Source organism: Mauremys mutica, chromosome 10 (assembly GCF_020497125.1).
Source record: "Mauremys mutica isolate MM-2020 ecotype Southern chromosome 10, ASM2049712v1, whole genome shotgun sequence".
In the NCBI taxonomy this organism is placed as follows: Eukaryota; Metazoa; Chordata; order Testudines; family Geoemydidae; genus Mauremys; species Mauremys mutica.
In genome coordinates this window covers 58,290,313-58,311,776 of record NC_059081.1, presented here as the reverse complement: position 1 = coordinate 58,311,776, position 21,464 = coordinate 58,290,313, and the positions used below count along the sequence as shown (strand labels likewise).

The window sequence follows — 21,464 nt, the reverse complement described above, 5'->3', positions numbered from 1 at the left end:
ACTCTTCCTAAATACTGTTCCACAGGTTACCTAAGAGAGGGTTGCTCTACCAGATTAGATCCTGCCTCCAGCGATGGCCAGTATGGGATTTTTCAGAAGAAGGTGAACCCCCAAACAAATTATAGGTATACTTAATCTGAATAGCTGTACAAATTGTGGAGAAAATCACCAAGGGATGTTGGGAAGAAACACATCTAATTCTTTCTTCACTTGATGCAAAGCAAGCTTATACTGGGCCTTTCCATAAATATTTTATGTGCACTACTTCCATCTTGCCTCTGTATTGAATGTACAAAACATTGTCATATATCACACCTTGTCATTCATTTCTTGCCTCAAAGGGGAGGTTTCATGTGGATTTATATGAAGGCTGGTTCCTGTTTCAAGGGGTAATCCACAGTCTCCTGCAATGAAAATGAGAAAATCTGGATCAGGATATAGATATAAAAATATAACATTTTCTATATATTTTTATAGAGTGATTTTAATGCTCTTCTAAAACATGCTAGATTGACAGTCCTGGAGACTGAAGTTGTCTCTCTGTTACAGAAATGTTACAACATAAGCAGTGCAAGTTTCCCCACAAGACCCTGCAAATATGTCCCTAGCTGAACTCTTTAGTGGTGAGAGGATGCAATAGGCTCCATGCGCATCCAATCCTGGGTTTCACTGATAAAAGTGCTGTAAAGGTGCCAATTGTGTTGGTAGATTCAATGATGCAAAATGCCTGAATACTGGAAAATTGGCTAATTTAGCACTGGAGGATTAAAAACTGCATAGCAGGAATTTACTCTGTTTAGGGTCTCCCCCAGCATTGGTCCTGTGTGTTTCAGCAGCATGGTGAGGTAGGATTTTTGTCATTTGTGTGTCAGTGTTGGGAGGCAGAACCAAGAATTCTAGTTATCAGGTTAATGAAAGCAGCTGTCTCTTGTCCTGACGTCTGTCAGTGCCTGTGTAAATGGGCTTAGACCGGGAGACTCCAGAGTTAAAACACTGTGCTGTATCCAGAGCAGGGTCACAGTCACGGCCTCTTGTAGAAATGACCTAAAAATGTCAAGGACCAATCTGAATGTGACATTCCACAGTCGAGCACCTACCCTTTCCTCTGAGAACTCCTCACTTCTCAACTTCTTGCTTAAGCAAGATCTGTGGGATCTTGTGCGATACACTTGAAGGGCCACTGTGAAATCCCAGAAACAACTCAGAAAACACACTGTTTGCTTTCTAGCTAGTAAAGAGCTCCACATAGGCATGGCAGCTTTTCAAGGAGTAGACAGAGGCAGTCTGGCTTTCTACTATTTGCTCTTCCAAACAGGATGCTGTAGGGTTTTTATACCAATTAAGTTCAAATACCATCAAATATAGTTGGGATCTTTTCATGTGATTACTTTTCCACAATCTCTTTTTGTGGGACCATTTTGTGTGTTCTTTCCTTTCTCATCTATATTGAAAGACCCCCTCCAATCCAATTACAAACATCCTCTTCATGGAGATTTCAAGGTAAAAAAATGACTGACTGCTAGAAATACTTTATGTGCTTTTGCTCAGACATCCAAGAGGGTCCTATAGCATCTTGTCCACTAACAGTAAAGCTCAAGCCTTTACCCACGTACTATAGGAGAGAAATCTTTTATGATGATCTTGTAGACCAGTAGTGTTTAGATTTTTGTAACAAAGGGACCAACTTGACCTTTGTGATCTCATGTGTTTTAAAACTTCTCTTGAATCCCTTTGGCTAGAATGGAAAATAGCTATAGTGAGATGTAATGAAATATGTGTCTGAATGCTTAAAAAGTTTTGTATAGAGGCTTTTCTAGTCCAACCTAATAAAGACTTAGACTGAATAGCTTGCAGACCAGTTGGCACACAAGGCATCAACTCATCCCAGTCTGTCACTAAACCTTGGTGAACGTGTGGTGACTCAGTTGTTCCTGCTGAAATCCTGACACAGGTATTACTTTATCAAAAACAATTTTACATCTCTTTTTTTAAACTGAATGTGAATTTAAAAAATTGATTTCACCTCCCTATCCCCCCACCCCCACATATTTAACAAAAATGTTAAGGAACCATCTCATGCATGAAAGTCTTCTCAGAGCTGGGATAGGTTCAGAGATATTTTCTGTGTGAAAAACTCCTGTTTGTGGCTGGATCTTAGAATGAGAAAATGCCACCTGTCCAAGTGTACTAATTCTTAAATTAGTGTACTGATGTGCCTTCCCTTTAGGGAATGATGTTCCTCCTCCCTGTGGAACCTCTCCAGTAGAAAAGTCTTCTCCAATTGAAGAAGCTTTGCACCTTTGATGGATGCTGTTATTCTTTGCACCTTTGATAGAGGCTATTTGAATAACAGGATCCTACTGCAGAACACAGAATGGGAGAACTGCAACTTTACCCACCAGAATGTGCCAAACACCTGACCGTGGTTCTTCATGACTGATATCTGAATACAAAGACAAGGTGGATGAGGTAATCTCTTAAGAATGGCCATACTGGGTCAGATCAATGATCCATCTAGCCCAGTATCCTGTCTTCCAATGGTAGCCAGTGTCAGATATTTCAGAGGAAATTAACAGAACAGTGCAATTATCCATCACTTGTTATCCGGGCTCAGCTTCTGGCAGTTAAAGGTATATAGATACCCAGAGCACTGAGTTGCCAGTTGTGTCTCTAACCATCTCAGCTAATAGCTATTGATTGATCTGTTCTCCATGAACATCTCCTGGCAATGAGTTCCACAGGTTGACTGTGTGTTATGTGAAGTAGTACTTCCTTTTGTTTGTTTTAAATCTGCTACCTATTAATTGTGACCCCCTTGTTCTTGTGTTATGTGAAGTTAAATAATACTTTCCTATTCGCTTTCTCCACACCAGTCATGATCTTCTAGACCTCTCTCATATCCCCGCTTAGTTGTCTCTTTTCTAAACTGAAGAGACAGAGTCTTTTTAATCTCTCCTTATATGGAAGCTGTTCCATACTCCTAATTTTGTTGCCCTTCTCTGTACCTTTTCCGTTTCTAATAGATCTTTCTTTTTCAGTTGGAGCAACCAGAAGTTCATGCAGTATTCAAGGTGTGGGCATATCATGGATTTATATAGTGACATTATGATAGTTTGTGTCTTATTATCTACCCTTTTCCTAGTGGTTCCTAACTTTTGTTAGGTTTTTTGACTGCTGCTGTGTTTTGAACAGACATTCTCAGAACTATTCACAATGATTTCAAGATCTCTTTCTTGAGTGGTAACAGCTAATTTAGACCCATCATTTTGTATGTATAACTGCAATTATGTTTTCCAATGTGCATTACTTTGCACTTAGCAACATTTGAATTTCATCTGCCATTTTGTTGCCCAGTTACCTAGTTTGTGAGATCCCTTGGTAACTCTTCACAGTCAGCTTTGGACGTAACAATTTTGAGTAATTTTGTATCATCTGCAAACTTTGCCACCTCACTGTTTACTCCCTTTTTCCAGATCATTTATGAATAGGCTCAACAGCGCTGGTCTGAGTACACATCCTTGGAGAATCTCACTATTTACCACTTTCCGATGGAGCAAGAACATTAAAATAATAGATGCTGGAGTCTAGCTGTGGTGTGGTGTACAGAGTATTAGTGGTGACTAGATGTTATGTCTTGTAGGCAGCTTGATAGCTGCCTATCAGTGTTATAATTTGAACAGAGTGTGTATAGATTGAAGATATACATTGGCTGATTAGTCTAGAGGTGGAAAGAGAGGCTGATTTGTGCATATTGTAGCATCTAGATGACATCTCGATTACAGCTAGAGCTGGGCTGGAGATTTTTTCCAGTCTGTGAGAGTTTTGGAGATTTCCTGATCCCAAATCATGATGAAGAGTCAATCTTGAATTTTCACAAACCAATAAACTGAAAAAAAATTCCTGGGCAGATCAATGAGAACATTTCGGTTTGATGTCTGCCTTTTATATTTTTTAACTCTTAAAATAATAATATGGAAATATGGTCACCCTGCAGCTCCCAGCTGCCATGGGCAGAGGGGGAACCCCACAGCTCCCAGCCACCACAGTGGTGGGGGAAACCATGGAGCTTGCAGACAGGTCACAGCTTCTGTGAATTTTTGTTTATTGCCTGTGGCCTGTCCATGACTTTTACTAAAAATAACCATGCCAAAATCTTAGCCTTAATCATGAATACCAGCCCATGTGTCCACTGCACCCTGTGAGTTACCAGGCTCCCCTCTCCACAGCCCACTGGCTTTCATTTTTTATAGATTTTTTTTAATCCATTTTGTAAATTTTGGAATAAATACTGATAAATTCCTGAGTAGTAGTAATAATAATTAATTAATTAATAATAAATAAACCCTTGAAAACAAAGGGCCTTAGCAATACTGTTGTTATAGGCAGTATAGGTAACAATACCTTCAGTTAAGGTCTTTTAATGCACAGTGCCAGGCAACCTAGTTTTTACTTGCTTATAACTTTGCCAAGCTTGAATTGTTTGGGATTAAATTTTCCACCCAGAGTCTCTGCCTCAGGCTGAGTGTCTGGTTCTGTTTTTGCTTTAATTTCTTTGAAAGGTTCAGCCATTTCCAAGAATGAGGTTAGGGAAAAATATGTCCTTTGCCCATGTTAAAAATAAAATACAAAAATTCTTACAACCAGTTAGTCGGGAAGCTCTAGTGTCTACATGCTTTGGAGCAGGGTCTTGGAATGTGGCAGGAGGATGGCTTTTGTGTCAGGGATGTGCTTGTGACTATTCCCCCCCCCCCATTAAGATAAGTTTTATAAACCTTTAAAAAAAATCTGTTTGCATGGTCCAAATAGTCCAGTGAACCTCGTAAGGGTGGTGGGGAGGGAATATGTAATAAACATGAATGCTTTTTTTCTACTTCACATAACACACAGTCAACCTGTGGAACTCATTGCTAGGAGAAGGATACTTTAGTAACTCTGCCCTCTGACCCTGCACAAGAGTTTTTTTTAAATGAACAACAAGCCACTCCAGGGTGTGCATGAGCAGGATTCCTGTGAGGGTATTCTACTTCTTGTGCCTCAGTGGGCACCCCAGGCTTGACACAGTGCCCCCTGAAGTCCACAGGAGTCCTTCCACTGGGGGTCATGTCCCAACGGGCTAGTAATGTAGATTTTATTGTGGCTTATTTGGTAGCCTCTATCATTGTCCTGTAGTGTAAAGGGTCATTGGCTATAAAGCATGGGATATTATCAAAGAAGTAACATATATTCAGACAACCACCATTCTGAAGCATGGTTTAAAAGCCAGTGCAGATGGGGCCTTAGGGGAGTTAACTATCCCTGAAACTATTTTTTAAACATGCTTAAAAAAAAGAGTATCATGGTTAACACAGTTTGCATCCATGGTTAACACGATTATAAAATGTGTCGCACATGATAAGGGGGATACTTTAGCACTGCTTGGTCTAGAACAGTTCTTAAAATTAAAAAAGCCCTGACTATAATGAACAGGGAAAACTGGAAAAAAGGCTATTGCCTGTACAATTCTGGAGACATGCTTGACAATCATTTCTGTACAGAGCTATTTCTAGCAAGGTTAAAATTATAGTTTATAGAAGGCCCTATTCATTCTACAAAAATGATCAAATTCAAACATGGTTCTGAAACATGACCATGCTCCTAAGTCTCTTGACCTAGGCTAAAACCCTTTCCCCAACACCATTTTGAAATGATATTTTTTCATTCCATGCTGCCAAGAGGAAGGCTGTCTGGGTTCTAAGATCAGGCAGAGGTACAAGCACGTTTCCCAACTGTTTGTCACTTCTGTTGTGTAGGCATGATAAGGTAGGTTAAGAACAAGGTCTTAGCCTTTATTCAGAACCTCCTTGCTCTAGTGGGTTTAAATGGGATCCTTGATATCGTCAGAAAATATCTCTGTGGGTTTATATGGATTAAGGTTAATTTTGTGTCTGACATCGAGCACCCAGACCAAATGTCAGGAAGGCTCAGTTAATCCCTGACCATAGAAAAAACCCACAGGAGGAGGTGCTGGGGGAGGAAATATTAGCAATGGTTCTCTCACAAAGATCCCTCCATGTCCTCCTGTTTGCAGCCAGAGGGTGTATTGTCTTCTCAGGGGATCTCGGTAGGACCAGACGGGGAATGATGTGCATTGCACCTGCCTGCCAAGCCCCCATGTCCTGCCTCTGCAGTGATCCAGGACCCCGTGGAGAGGCCTACACAGGATCCAAAGGGGATGTAGGAGAGTACCATGGAGGTGACAGTCTCCATTGCATATGGGAGGACAGATCTGTGCATAACTGGCACTTTCCATGTACAGTTCTAGGGGGCATAAATCCTGGGTGCTGATCAGTTAATGGCAATAGGTGACCTTATAAAACCTAGATTCTGCCACTGGCTGCAGAACTTTGTTTGAAGATAGTTTTCTAACTAACTATCTTTACTAACTTTTGAAAGATGAAATCGAGATGTTCTACATCTCTTCTTCATCAGTAAAACAGGTTAAAGCAATCTAATTGCAAGCTCACCCTGAGCTCTGAAAGTTAAGCTGTGCAATTCTTTCTTCTTTCATCATCAGTCACCACCAAGATTATGGAATCAAATCTCAAAGTGCAGCTGTGCTCTCAAGCAAGACTATGTTAAAAAGCCTTCTTTGTAATCAACAGTCCTATCTCCTGTGTATAGCCATAGCTTACTTCAGTGACACAGTCTGTGCTGCTCATAGACTTTAAGGCCAGCAGGGACCATTGTGATCATCTACTCTGAGCTCCTGCACATCTCAGGTCACAGAACCTCAGCCACCCACTCCTGCAATAGACCTATAACCTAGGGCTGAGTTTTACTGAATCCTCAAATCATGATTTAAATACTTCAGGTTACACAGACTCTACCATTTACTCTAATTCAAACCAGCAAGTGACCCGTGCCCTAGGCTGCAGAGGAAGGTGAAAAACCCTCAGGGTTTCTGCCACTCTGACCGGGGGGTGGGGCAGCGGTGGCAGTGGGATTCCTTCCTGACCCCAAATATGGCAGTCTTGCTCTTGGAAGACTCAGCCTAGCTAAGAAGAATGAGCTGGATTCTGTTCCTTCTTGTGTATCAACATAATGGTCTACCTGTTGCATCTGTCCAAAGCCACTGAAGACAACGGGGTTTGCATAGGTGTCACGGAGGGCAGACTCTGAACATACTGGAGCAGCACAGGTGTAACTGAACCCCTAACTTGGCCTTCAGGATTTCTGTTACCAGTGAAGATGTCAGAGAATGAAAACCCAGCTCTCTGATACCAGAGTGAGTTGGGCACTTAGAAGAAGCATCCACTTACTTACAAGCTTGCAGCAGTATTGACACTGGGGTGCTGTCAGTAACAAACATTTGCTTTAGCCAGTAAACTATGTAAACAATACAAAGAAAACACTTAGATACAGTAACAAGATGGTGCAAATTGGGTGGGTGGGAATATGGTGCAAAGAGGGTGGAGGATGGAGTAAGGTGGTTTTGTGTCACCTTTGCTCTTTCCCTGATCTGGTCTGAGCAGGAGCTGCTTTGACTCCTGACACTACTTAGGGCAACTTGTGTCCAGCTGCCTGTAGCCACTCGTGGGAATAGCTGGAGTGCAGCAGAGCTCTGAGAATGCCCTGACTTCTGTGGACAGTGGTGTAGAACTAGTTGGCGAGGGACACTATGTCTGGGGAATTCCCAATTAATGGCCGGCCCCTTCACTCCAGTGGAGCGGGCACAAAGGGGCCATAGTTGCAGGGATGAAGTATATCATTACTGTAAAATACTGTGGTACTTTCAGATAATGTCTTCACTGGGGAGCAGAAGCATCTCTCCCCTTTGAAAAGATCTGGGTTTTGAGCCAGAGATTAAAGCAGCAGACCAAAGGCTGCTGTGCTGTGGGCTTCTTTGGTCAAATGGCTTGGCCATTCTCTAATGATACAAGCCAGCTGCTTCTGTAGTAACCGATCATTTAAACCTCCTCATGCAAATTGTACTGACCTTCTTATCATGAATCACACCTTCCTTGCAGCAGCTCTCTAGCTCGCCAGCACACATCTTGGTTATTCTTGGGGAAACAAATCCTACTGTCTATTGGCTGCTTGGCACTAACCACTCTCGGGCGTCTTTTCTCGTGAGACGGCGCTTTCTCAGAACAAATCATTTTCTATTCCCACAAGCTCGTATCCCTTTCAGTTTTTGGAGATTGCATGACGTGTCTGTCAGAAGATGACTCACACTGGCTGTCTGAGGCACATAGCACAAATACTTGAGCAGATTATAAATTAGCCATCTCCTCTTTTTGAGGCTCACTTTAAAGGAGAGAAGGACATTGTTTATACTGGGCAAATTCCACAGCAGTTTTGTAACCTCTTTTAAAACTCAGCTACACAATCCAGCATCCCTTTTAATAGCCATTCCATGATCTTACCTATCCTAGAGTACAAGTGAACTTGCTGTGCAAACATTAGCTGTGGTGGCTGAGTTGGCAGAAGTTACCGTCTCAGTGAAAAGAACAACACTGATCTGGATCTGATTTTTATTTATTCAGTTTGTCTGAAACTTTGGAGCACTATGCATGCCATTTCTACCTCTTGGAAAATAAACTTCTGCAGATTATGTGTCCTTACCTTTATCTGGAACGAAGCTAAACTGAGCAGGAACTTCTGCATCTTGGACAGATCCCAAGAGGGACAGACAGACAATTTCTCCATCAGGACCCATTATGAGGCTGCCTAGTGAAGTACCATTATAACACTCTTGAAAACATAAAGATGAACATTGTTACTAATACACACCATCCAGAAGGATACCTGGAGACCTACTGCACCGATGTTCATTGCATGAAAACATCCTTCTCAGTAGCTCTGTGCTTGCATCCACATTATCATGTTGTCATAATTAAAAACAGGGTGACTCTAAGAAAGCTCTGTCCATTACAGGAGATGGGTTGGAACACAGCATTCAGTAGCAGATTTTGAAACCCACCCCCAAGGCTCATGAGTGTTTTATTTGAGGTTTAGAATCTGTCCAGTATGACCTTCAGATCAGGTCAGATTTTGAGTTCTGAACCCCATTCCTCCAAAGCTTGGCGGCCTGGAAATCCAGCACTTTTGTTACAGTTTTTGTATTTCTGAACGTGACTCTTCTGAGCCTATTATGACATGAAAAATGCACTTTGTTTGGCATTTTCTTTTCCATCTGCCCCTCATGCCACTCCCCACCCACCATCTGCAAATGAAGTTCCAGTTTGGTAATTATCCATTATCTTTTTTCTTTCTGATACAGTGGCAACTTCAGGTGCTGACACTAACTGATCACTGCTTTTGGCTGCCTGATGTTATCTGGCATAGAAACGGAACTGTGGATTTGCAAGAGCACGTGTTTAATAAACATGGGATGAAATAACTCCCTGGTGTAAATGGGCACCATTCCATTGACTTTAACTGAATTATACTTTCTTACTGTAGGCATTTGGAGTTTAGTTCCATCACTGGCTTCTCCCTGTGAATTACTGACTTTGTATTTAACCGGCATGCCTGTGCGCATGCCACTGGTGTGTGCTGGCTTTGTCATGTCTGTTTGCAGCATAGGGTAGCTATCTCCTTCCTGCTGGAAGTATTGTCCCTTCCCCTTCTCAGGTCCTAAGAATCCATATAATGGGCATGTTTTTTCAGTAGCATCTTATATCAGGAACTAACTTTTCTAGAAACATGCACACACTGAATATTAATTCCCAGAATTCCCAGTGCTGCTGTCAAAACCAGCATGTTAGTTTATCCTGAAGTTCTGGAGCTTTAAAAACAAAAGTATTGTGTCCCTCCAGCACGTACAGTACAAACAGATAAACATAATTACAGAATCCATGCATGCTACAAACATGTTACCTCTCAGCTCTTCTGGTAGGGTGCCACGAGTGATTCCTATCGGGAGAGTCTTAGAAGTGCTGCTGGTCATAGTGCTGTTGCTGAACATTTTGAAGTTCGTCTTGCTACTCTGGTTCCCTGGACCCTTCTTTCCATATATAGGGGGCAGCAGATCTAATCCTGGGACTGAATTCTGGGTGAATAAATCACCATCTTGGAAAAAGCATATAAGGAACAATACTAAAGAGCTGCATAAAACAATACATTTCGGGGGGGGGGGCACGGAATAGAGACCTAGGCAGAGGGAGTGAATGCACAAAATGGCCACAATTAATCAGTGACTTACTGGTGTGTTGTTTGTCTATCCTGCTAAACTACCCCATCTAGTTAATCTTTATTCTCACTGCCAATGTTATAAAGTGCTGTGTGGTCTACAAAGTGCTGCACAAAACTGATGGGCAATTGTATCAACCTAAAGAAACGTGAAATGTTCCATCAACATATTGTTATTGAACTATGAGCTGTGGTACAGAATTAGAGTGATGGGTCTGATACCAGACTTACAGTAGTTGCCTTTGAAAAAAAGACTCATTTTCCTATAGTAACACTCTAATGATATCTGAGATACAACAGTTTCTCCCTCTACTTAGAATAGAAAATAACTGCTGTATCTTAGATTCCACTGGGTAATTGTGGGCAATGTGTAAATGTTGAATTTTTATTGGCGATCACTATAGTTTATAGAAAATAACTGCTGCCTTGATGACTTTAATACCCTTAAGATATTAAGTGCACAGCAGTGGTTTCTGTTCTGTACAATTATTTGCAGCCAGTGCTTGGGTTCCAAGAGCTCCAAGGAAAATCTAGCTGCTGCAGGAAGGTGGTGGTGGTAGTTCATGGGGAGCATTCTTGAGACAGACTCTGTATTGGTGCTAGAGTGGTGCTGTGCTGCTGGAGGTGCCATTTTTCAAATGACATGTAAGGTGTAGGCTATGACGAAGTGTCGTTATTAAAGATCCTACTTTCGTTACTTTGGTATTCAGGCTAAATTCCAGTTTAATCAATGCATTCCGTCTACCTAAAATTCCCCTGTAGTTTCGACTGGCCTAGACGTTCTTTAATTTCTCTACTGGACTATTGTGCAGTGGACTGTCTGATATCTTCCATAGCAAAAGCGGCTGCATTTCAATAACAAATGAAGTAAAACCTAATATGACTTGTAACTGGTTTATAAAATTTGTTAAACCTCTTGGGGTTGTTGAATGAAAAGTGTTATAAAATGTCAGTTGTTAGGAATTAACAAAATTTCATTATAACAGGCCCCTTAGAGTGTTATCTTAATGCAAAGCTTAGATGCAACACATACTTCTGACACAATTCAATGTGAAATAAATTCCTTTAGAGTGACCATCAGATTGGCTAATGTGGCCAATCACCACGTGTGATTGGCTAATATCGCCACAAAGATAAGCTGTAGTAGGTGAATAGCTAGAAGCTGAATTAGTTTTATAGCAGAGATGGTGTTAGTCTAACTACAACTGAGGCAAAAGCTGAATCTCTGATTTGTATTGACTGACCTCTTTTATAGTGGCCCTCCTTTCCAGCATTCACCCCTCTTATTCCTGCCTTCCTCCCCTCCAGAGTGAACTTTCGATTGGTTATTGGAGGTAGGAAGAAGCTACCTTGATGTATCTCTGTGTTTTCGCCAATCACTATTTGGTGCTGTTCAGTTGTACCCTCTGGCCCAGAAATGAGATCATGTGGTGAAGGAGCCAACAACTTCTCACAGTCGTCATCAGCCTCTGATCTGGACTTGTCACAAGAAGCTGCTGGAATGAAAGAGGAATATGAAATGGAGATACTAGCCACTGCTCATGTGACTCATTCTTTCACCAGTTTATTGGAAAAAAAAGTTTCTGAACCTCTGTATTTTCCTGTTATTTGTCTTGTATTGTGAAATCAGACTTGGTGAAATCCAGGACACACAGCAGCCACAAGCAGCATCTTTAAACTCTTATTCATGTCAAGAAATTGAACTGACTGACATAACTTGCTGTCTCAGCCAGCAAGACTGGTGCAATGGTGGAATGGGAGAAATCAAACTACAGTGGTGGGCGAACCAGATTAGTGTTCCTAACAGGAGCATATTTGATAGCTGAGCTTAACAGCTTCTTTGGTCAACACCTGGCCTTGAAGAAACATGGACTCCACCTCCATGATGAGAATATTCTCCTATGATTCAATATTGGGGTTCTACACACGGGTTCTCTTCACTTTTTTGAACAACCTCTGTTTAGTGCACAGTTCTGAGTATCTCACTGAAGCCAGACTCTAGGCTTGTGGGACTGATGTTACATTCTGTTCTACCCTCAGATACTGGTATAATTATGCAACTACCAGTGACTTCATTGGGAGTTACATGCATCTATCTGAGGGCAGAACTTGGCCCTAAATGGTTACCGGCATGCTGCTTTGTTGAATAAAATAATGTACCTCTAATCATTCCTGCAGTTGTTCTGGGATACAGTTTAGTTTTACCCATGTGGTTTCTCATGAAGATCTATTGACTGCAGTAGCAATATTTTTATATGTAGCACTACAACAATTTTGTTACCGTGATTATTGGGTTTCTCATTTTATTTAACGTTTGCAAATATTGAGAGGAGCAGGAGCATCTGGGCCATGTCCCCCCCCCCCCCTAGTTCATGTTGAGCTGGAGCTGTAGCAAAGTTCCTTTTGTGTGGAGGGAATAAAATCAGTAGCCAGACAGAAAGGAGTTGCTGCTTCTTAGAGTGCTGAGTCAGCTTGAGCAAATATGTGCTCCCTGGGTGACAGCTGGATGATGCTGAAAAGGGCAGGGGAAGAGGAGCTGTAGGGAGATACCAAAATCCTATGCTTGTGTTATGCAGGAGTCAGACTAGATGGTCATAGCATCCCTTCTGGCCCTAAAATCTATGGAAGTAGCGTTATGAAAAATGGGAGAGAAAGAGGTGGGTAGAGGATGAAGGGAGGGGAAATGTGGGGGGAAAAGAAGAGAACACTAATGTAGAGGGAGACGGGAACAGTGGGAAAAGGGGAGGGAAAGAAGAGAATGAGGTAGAATGGGAAAAGGTGTCCAGAGAAGGAGAAAATTGGGGAAGAGGCATAACTAGTTATAAGTGGCAACATAGTTCTATGTGAAAGTCTTCAGATTGCTTGTTTACAGAAAGCAGGGGCCAGCATGCAGTGCTCTATCTTGATCTGATAAGCAGGCCACTCAAATCTAGATGGTGCATTGCATGTTAGGACCTGCAGTCTAGGTGAGGCACACCTCTGTGTTCAAGATAAAGGAGGCTGCAATCTTCTCCATCTAAGGCAAATCACGTGCAGCTCTTGGGCCCCCAGCCAACCTCCCTGTGCCTCAATTTAATGAACTGTCTTTATGTCATATCCAATGTTCCTTGTCTTCGACTGATATTGAAATATCAGTCAATCTCCAGCCCACCCTTTTCATGCCAAAAATGTTTGGCTTATTCAGATAAGCTTTGGAAAAACAATTTGAGTTTGGGGGTCTTTTATCTGATCTGAATCTGCTGAAGTTTGCCCAGTATTAGCAGAAACTCTGCTGCTTTTACGCTGTATTGAGGTGGAGAGCTCTGACTCATCTTTGGGATATAAACCATGTGGAATCCAAAATAAACCTGCTCTGAATATCTTCAAGAACACAAGATCTAACACTGAAATGACACAGTCCAGGATGGGAGAGTTCCCTTTTTCTGGAGTCCCAATCTAATCATTGTGTAACTTACAGATACCTTGAATTTAGATAGATCAGAGAATCTTTCGTCTGCAGCTGATGGTACCTGTTTGATTCTTTGCTTTGGTCTCGGGCTGGGTTTGCAACTGAATAAGCAAAGGCAGGATCAGAAGCTCCTTTGGCGGATCACTGGATCTAAATTGTTTCCTGTGAGGCACTTGGGCTCTGGGTGATTCTTCTGAGATTGAAGGGAACTTCAAAGTCTCTGGCGCCTGCTGTAAGATATAAATCAAAAGTGTCAGAAACCCCGAATAGTCCCATTACTTTTGACTTACATTTTTATTCCTCACTCTATAGGCTTGCTAAAGCACAACCTACTAGCACAACAAAGCCAGGCTGGTTTCACTCTTCCATTCTCTTTCATTCCCCATCTCCGCTGGGCATCTTCTGTGGAGCATGGGCTGTTTGACCCTTCCCAATTCTGTCCCAGTCCTGGCCACCACATCAAAGCCTTGGACTTCTCCAGAACACAGTGGAAGAAGAAGCTGGATTAGGCCCAGGATGCTTAACTTGATGGTTCTGAATTGTTTAAAGCCTTTGTTTTTCTAAAACATACATACACGTACACAATGCAGTTAACAAGAAGCTTTCTCTTGACTCCAATGGGAGTTGGATCAGATTTTAGAGCTGGTCTACATTGAGAAGTTACACTGGCATCGCTATGTAAAAAATCCACAGATATGAAGTTAAACTGATCTAACCCCCAGTGCAAATAGAGCTAGGTCAACAGAATAATTCCTCCATCGACCTAGCTATCACCTCTCAGAGAGGTGGAATACCTACAACCCCTCCCATCCCTGTAGTAGTAATCTGCACTAAAACACTACAATGGCGTAGCAGCAACTGTCATGTTTTAAGTGTAGACATATACAAATGAGGTTATGACGACAGGCATGGTTAAGGAGAGAGAGATTTGCCTCCATGTTTTGGTTTTGTAAGTGTCAAGCAACTGGGGCATCTGAAGAACCAACATGCTTGGATACCCCAGACCCTCCCTGCAGAGGGGCACATGCATGTGTTCATGCACATGCACAGAAGCATTCAGTCTCTCCAGGCACAGTCTATTTATTGAGGATTTGTGGTGGGTACCAGCATTTGGGCTTCAGACTCACAGCTCTTTTCCTGTTGGACACTCTCTTGCTCCATTTTGAATCTGATGACCCTATAAATATAGTTGTATCATGAGGCCTGGTTGCCACGTGGTTGTCCCCTGATGCAGTTACAACTTGATTAAAATGTGTATTGTGGATGGTACCTGATCATGTGGTAACAAGAACTATAACCCTAGACATATAATCTGTTACAGTGTTGCAGCCCTGCCAAGGAACAACCATGCTTGTCTTTGTAGTGCTGATGTGGCCATAAGTATTTTTTCCCTCACTTCTTCAGTGTCTTTTGTTGCATCACCTGCTACTTTCACACTTCAAGTGCCCTTATCCCTGTGGTATAGAGTAGCCTCAGGACTGACCTCAAGAACATTCATGTATAAGCATCTCCAGCATTCTGTTGCATCCTCAAAGAGGGGAATAGCACTTCGTTTCCCTTTATAGCTTCACTTTCACTATTTTGTATATACTGAAATGGATAAAACTCCATTTTCACAATTACAGAAAGGGGCAGACACTTAAATAGAGAAATATTTAAAAATAAATGTGTTTTGGAGGGGATAGAAACCCATAAGCCAACCTCTAACTATTGGTGTTCAAGAAGGAACTTTCCATAGGGGCAGGCTGCCCAATAACTATCCACTACTGAGTTTCTTGCACCTTCCTCTAAAGCATCTGATCCTGGCACTGTAGGACACAGGATACTGGATTAGATGGGCCACTGGTCTGATCCAATATGGCAATTTGTATGTGCACAAAATTGCCTATATTCATGTTATGAGCCCTGAGAGGAGCCCACTTCATACGTTATCCCAACAACTGCATATTTGTTTTTAAAAATCTGACCTTTCTGTGTTCCACCCTGACCACACCTTGCTCCGAGTCCATGGCAGACTGAATAGGAGGGAAAAAACCTGTTTCAATAAGGTGCCCTTCTTCTTTGCCATCCTGGTTATTCAGATGCCCTTGTTTAACTGGGGGGGGGGGGAAATGGAGATGAGATGAAAAGAGGATGACATTTAAATATTAATAGCATCAGATAAGGGTCAGTATTTACTCTATCATTGAACCTGTCGAGGACAGGAGGAGGAATTACATTGACCAGTCCCTGCACCCCCATGGTAATAAGGAGAAGGAAAGTTTCCTCATACAGCTCTTTGCCCCCTTCCCAATGAGCACTGCAACACGTGACCACAGTCGTTAATTAAAATACAACCTCAGAGATTCTTGCTGTGCTCGTAATCCAGAGGTGACTGTTATAACCAGTATACGTAACGTTTACTGGACTCTCCTCAGTCTTCAGAAGTCCGGTAAATTTATTACAAACAAAACTCTGACAAGAAATAAAGATAAGGAGGTGTATTTCTTACCACTGTAGGGCTTTTTTCTTCCAGGAAAATAGCCTCCATAGAAAGTCATGTAGGATCTCTCGCTCAAAAGCTGAGAAGTATCAATAGTGGCATTCCCAACAGAGCTTTTGACAATTTGGTTCAGCTTTTCATGGTACTCTTGACTCTCTGTCTGGTGTGGCTTTTCCCCGTGCCATTGACCCTCCATTGCACGCTCCACATCTTGGTGATCTTCCACCTCTGTGCCCTAGGAGATGGCAGAATGACTGGCTTTACAACAGAGCTGGATAGAAAATGGTTTTCCCTGCAGCTAACTTAAATGAAAATGGAGATTGGGGAGGAATCGTTTTTGTCAATTTTCCACAGAAAATTTTAAAGTTTTTATCAGAAAACTGAAAGTCTTCAGTTTTAATGCAAAAACTCTCTTTGGAAAGCAGACTCTTTTCAACAGAATTTTAGTCAAAAACCAATTTTCCATTAAACCATTTTTCAACAGAAAATTTTCAACCATCTATTTTTTACAAGCCCACATTCATGAATACCGTTTCAGCCTGACTTATAATGCTAAGTATTTCTCTTCTCAGTTGTCACAGGTTTCGTTCTATGTGGGGTATCAACTGTTTAAATATACAACCACTTCTTTTTTGTGAAATTTATTATTTTTATATATATATATATATATAAATATACACACACACACACCATATAGTTCAAGGGACTATGTTTGCTTGCATTGAAATCAATGGCAAAACTCCCACTGACCTCAGTGGTGCAAGATGGGAGGCCCCAAGATTGAGAACTTCTAATGGGTATAATGCTGCTGGGTATTACTCTTCTGCTGTCTCTCTGAATATGTACTAATTTATGACCATTTGCATGGTAGCTCCTGTTTTGTACGTAAATTTGATCTTTTATTGTCTATTCAGCAATTCTTAAATCAGATGTTGAAAAAGACACAGTGTTGAGGAAGAGACAAATGCTAAGAATATAACCGCTTCATTTCTGTTCTTTACATCAGTTCAGTATACTCAGTCAGTGCTGCCAAGGCATGCTTTGGGGCTAATTATACTGCCCTCCTTTGAGATCTACTGACTAAAAGCGTTATAGAAGAGTAAGGGTATGTCTACACTGGCACAGTTACAGAGCCGACAGTTACAGCGCCACTCAGAGAGCGCTGAAGAGAAACCGCTGTTGTATGTTCACACCGTCAGCTGCCTGCGCAATAGCGTGTTCACACTTGCGGCACTTGCAGAGGTATTCGGAGCAGTGCACTCTGGGCAGTTATCCCACAGAGCATCTCTTCCTCATCTGCTGCTAAGAGTTGTGGGAAGGTGGAGGGGGTCATGGGGCATCCTGGGTCCTGTCCCAATGCCCCATGATGCATTGCTTCGCATCCCAGCAATCCTTGTGCTTCCGTCCGCATTTGGTGCCATCTTTCAACAGTTTGTATACTGCGCACTCTGCCTCTTTGGTCAACAGCGTGGGATCCATTCCTGTAGACCGATGTGCTGCTCGCTCTGACCAACACATCAGGAGTGGCAGTGGAGTTATTCCTTAAACTACAAAGGCAAGAGGAGTTCAACATTGATCTCACCACGCGTAGTAGCTACGACACGAGATTGCTTGTGGCATTCACTGAGCTGCTGACCACAGTGGAGTGCCACTTTTGGGCTTGGGAAACAAGCACTGAGTGGTGGGATCACATCGTCATGCACATCTGGGATGATGAGCAGTGGCTGCAGAACTTTCATGGCACTGTGTGATGAGTTCACCCCAGCCCTGCGGTGCAAGGACACAAGAATGAGAACTGCCCTGTCATTGGAGAAGCACGTGGTGATTGCACTGTGGAAGCTGGCTACTCCAGATGGCTACTGATCAGTCGCTACCAGTTCGGAGTGGGAAAGTTGACCGTTGGACTCGTGTTGATGGAAGTGTTCAGGGCCATTAATCTCATCCTGTTCCGAAAGGCCGTGACTCTGGGCAATGTGCGTGACATTGTGGATGGCTTTGCACAAATGGGCTTCCCTAACTGCAGCAATTTGTAGCTGAAAACCACTAATATTTGTTGCTATGCTCAGGAGTGCAGTGCTTGTAATTCTAGGAGGTGATTGTGATTGGTGCAGATGATGCACTGTGAAGGTTTAAGGAAATTATCTGTTGCTTTGTCGAGCTCTGTTTGCTTTTGATTAGTGGAATAAAGATTGCTTTCAAACCAAAACAATTATTTTGTTAAAAAACAACTGGAGGAGAGAGACAAACAAAAAAACACATCAGCACTGTGGGGGATGGGGGAAGGGAGGGTTTCAGGAGGAGGTGGGGTCTTGGGACGATTAAAGATTTGTGTATGTCCAGCTATCATATGCAACTAGTATCTGCTGCATGTTGAAGCCAAAGCTCATACTAGCAAAACTTTGCTGTAAGAATAACCACTCTGCTAGTCCAGCACCAAGGGGAACTGAGGGGATTCTGATCTGTATGAAGACAGATATCATCTTTGATAATGAAGAAGTGGTACCTGTGGGACCTTTGTGCATGCTGCATTCTGACTCCAGGTGGCCTCCTTTGCAGGTGAAAGTCTGAGTTCTAGACTCAATCTTCTCACTGAAACCCGAACAGGTACTCGAGCTCTCCTCTGGCCACGTGTTTCTACTTCATCTCCTTCCACCCGGTTTTCTCTGTTCTCGGCCTCCTTCTGAACTGAGTAACTTTGGCCTGCAAGACAGATTGTCAGGACTGGATTACAAAGTGAACTGTTACACTTCACAGAGGTTCTAAGTTATTTAGGGCCAAATTGTGGCATTTAGCCACTGATCCCCACTGGGAACTGTACCACCCCAGCAAGAGAGCCGGGCCAGGTTGTGCCACAGGGACATCCCCAAGCCATTCAGGAAAGGAGCATATGTGATTAAAGCAGGTTGAACCATCCTTTAGGAATGGGCTGATATGGAGGAGGGTGGGGCCACAGCCACCTGAGCTCAGGGACAGCAATGGTGAGCGGCCCTTCTACAGGGCATGAAAAGGGTAGAAAGCTCCTTGTGTGCTCTCCCATGTACCTGGGAACAGGTGAATCACAATGTGTCTCAGAATTGATACTATATTCAAGAAAGTAGGGGTTCACTTCAATGATTGGATTTTTTTTAGGGTGTTTCCCAGTGCTTTGGAAATTAAAACTATGCATCCCAAAGAAAGGATTGAAACATAACTTGAATGCAACGTGCATTAATAATTCACATCCTGTATCCTAGCAGGGACTGTAAACAGGGGAGGTATTCATTGAACCAAGAGCAAAGCAACATCAAGTTGAAAAGGAAATTACTATGGAAATTAACTTTCAAGCCTCAGGCAGATGTGGGAGAGGTTCACTGTACCGGGGATTTTCCTTGTACTGTATTTTTATATGGGGTTTCCACTACTACTTTGACAGATGCATGCTCCAAGCCTGCTCTATGGTCAGCAAGGCCTTGGCTTGCAACAAATTTTTCGGCAGCATTATGGTCTGTTCAGTACATTTATTCTGTTGGCATTTTCTTATTAGCAAAGAGTTTGCCTCGACATATGTCTTCTGCAAAGTTAACAAATATTTCAGTAATGTTTTAGAGCAGTCACAGCTAACCTGTGCCCTGAGGCCACTTGTGGTTTCAGAGGATGAATGTGTTAAGAAAAAAACTGTGCATTTTATTATGAATTGAAAACGTGTCCCCTGAGCTGCTCCCTGCAATTTTTAAACTGATGTGTTTGAGTCATGCCTGTTGCTGTGGAGGAGTTGGGGGTTCACTTCTTCTCACATCTTGCCCTGCAGCTGTGGTGTGGCCAGGAACACTGGGACCCTTTACTATTCCTAGCCTCTCTCTGTGCTCAGCAGCACTTCCCTCCTTCCCACACCCTCCAGTGGCCACCTGCTGCCTCACAGGGGAGAAAGATCAGAGTAGCCTTGGTTGCTCCAGAACTGTTGGCCCATTGTAATAGCTTTCAGTGGGGCCAACAGACTAGGTACACACTGATTTGGATTTGCTCATGTAGCTCCTTGAAGCAGTCTGGCTGCACTGGAAGTTTATTTAATTTGTTTTAGATTCATAATGCTTCCTTCACATAATCCTTGGGGGCAAATTCAGAATTACTGAAACAATGCACTGACCAGTCAACAGACAGAAAGCAACTGAACTGGTGCAATATAAAAGGTGGTGTTATTTATTATTACTCCGTACAGAACAAACTGTGTATACAGGGCCGGCTCCAGCTTTTTTGCCGCCCCAAGCGGTGAAGGAAAAAAAAGGAAAACCTGATTGAGCTGCTGCTGAAGAGGAAGACAGGGAGTGAAGGACCCGCCGCCGAATTGCTGCCAAAGACCCGGACGTGCTGCCCCAATAACAGACGGAGTGCCACCCCTTTCTATTGGCCGCCCCAGGCACCTACTTCCTTCGCTAATGCCTGGAGCCGGCTCTGTGTGTATACATGCCACAGTCACCCCCCTGCAAGCAAAAGCTCGAGAGGAGATGAAAGTGTGACACCATGCCCTGAAATGATTATTCTAGTTTTGTTGGATCAGGGGTTTCTCTGCTGAGGAACAATCTTTCTTAGATGTCCAAATCTAATGACTGCTGGTTAGAGTACATCTCGTGGTTTCTGCTTTTCCTGCTGGTGTATAAGGAATATGGAGATCTCTCTGATAGCCAGGGCTCAGACTGGGCTGTGCTGGCCTAGAAGGATCCACATATGCCTTTTATTGCATGGAAGGGAAGGGAGCTGGGTCACTAAACAGTATCATCCCACCCTTTCCATGTAGCAGGCTTCCTGGGCTCCAGAATCCTTGTGTCAGAAAGGGAAAGGTACACGCCATTTCCCTCCTTCCCCCAACCCCAAGGGGAATCCACTCAGAGTTCATGCAGCTTGACGCTGTACAGTGTAACTTTTCTGAGGGGAGCTCCTTCCATGTAGCAGAAACCTCACTTCCTTAAAGGGAGGCTCCAGGAGCAGTAACTGTCTAAGCCTAGAATTGTGTAGAGAAAGCAGCAGGGGACTGGGAAGCAAAGTGAAACCACAGGGCCTGCAGCAGATCCCCCAGTTTGGGGGGGGCTAAACAAACTCCTGCCTACCCCCAGGAAACAATTAGAGGGTAACTCAGCACGGGGACCTGTGACAATTCCCACCCTCTCCTAGCCGCCTCTTGTGTGGCTTTTTTGAGCGGGATTTTGACAGCTCTATAGGGGCTTCTGACATTGATCTATTTTTGTAGTGGAAACGCACAGGAAATCAGTGCAGTCATTGGAAAACTGGGCCTAGATCCTGGGATGTATCAAACCTGTACCCAGCTGCCCACCGCCCCAAGGGTTCACTCTGGCCGTCAGGAATCACCAAGGTATCTTGATGCCCCAT

At 43.0% G+C, this 21,464-nt stretch overlaps 1 protein-coding gene across 1 annotated transcript in view; it reads right to left on the bottom strand.

The window, feature by feature from the left end:
* KIAA2012 (KIAA2012 ortholog) overlaps positions 1–21,464 on the bottom strand; it is an 85,756-nt gene that overhangs the window by 45,838 nt on the left and 18,454 nt on the right. Inside the window, exons 5-12 of the mRNA XM_044978280.1 lie at positions 18,607–18,803; positions 16,113–16,338; positions 15,589–15,716; positions 13,683–13,851; positions 11,418–11,669; positions 9,862–10,053; positions 8,605–8,733; positions 316–404 (exon numbers count right to left, since the gene is read on the bottom strand). Of these exons, the coding sequence (XP_044834215.1) occupies positions 316–404; positions 8,605–8,733; positions 9,862–10,053; positions 11,418–11,669; positions 13,683–13,851; positions 15,589–15,716; positions 16,113–16,338; positions 18,607–18,803 (1,382 nt within the window). The remainder of the gene's footprint in view (positions 1–315; positions 405–8,604; positions 8,734–9,861; positions 10,054–11,417; positions 11,670–13,682; positions 13,852–15,588; positions 15,717–16,112; positions 16,339–18,606; positions 18,804–21,464) is intronic.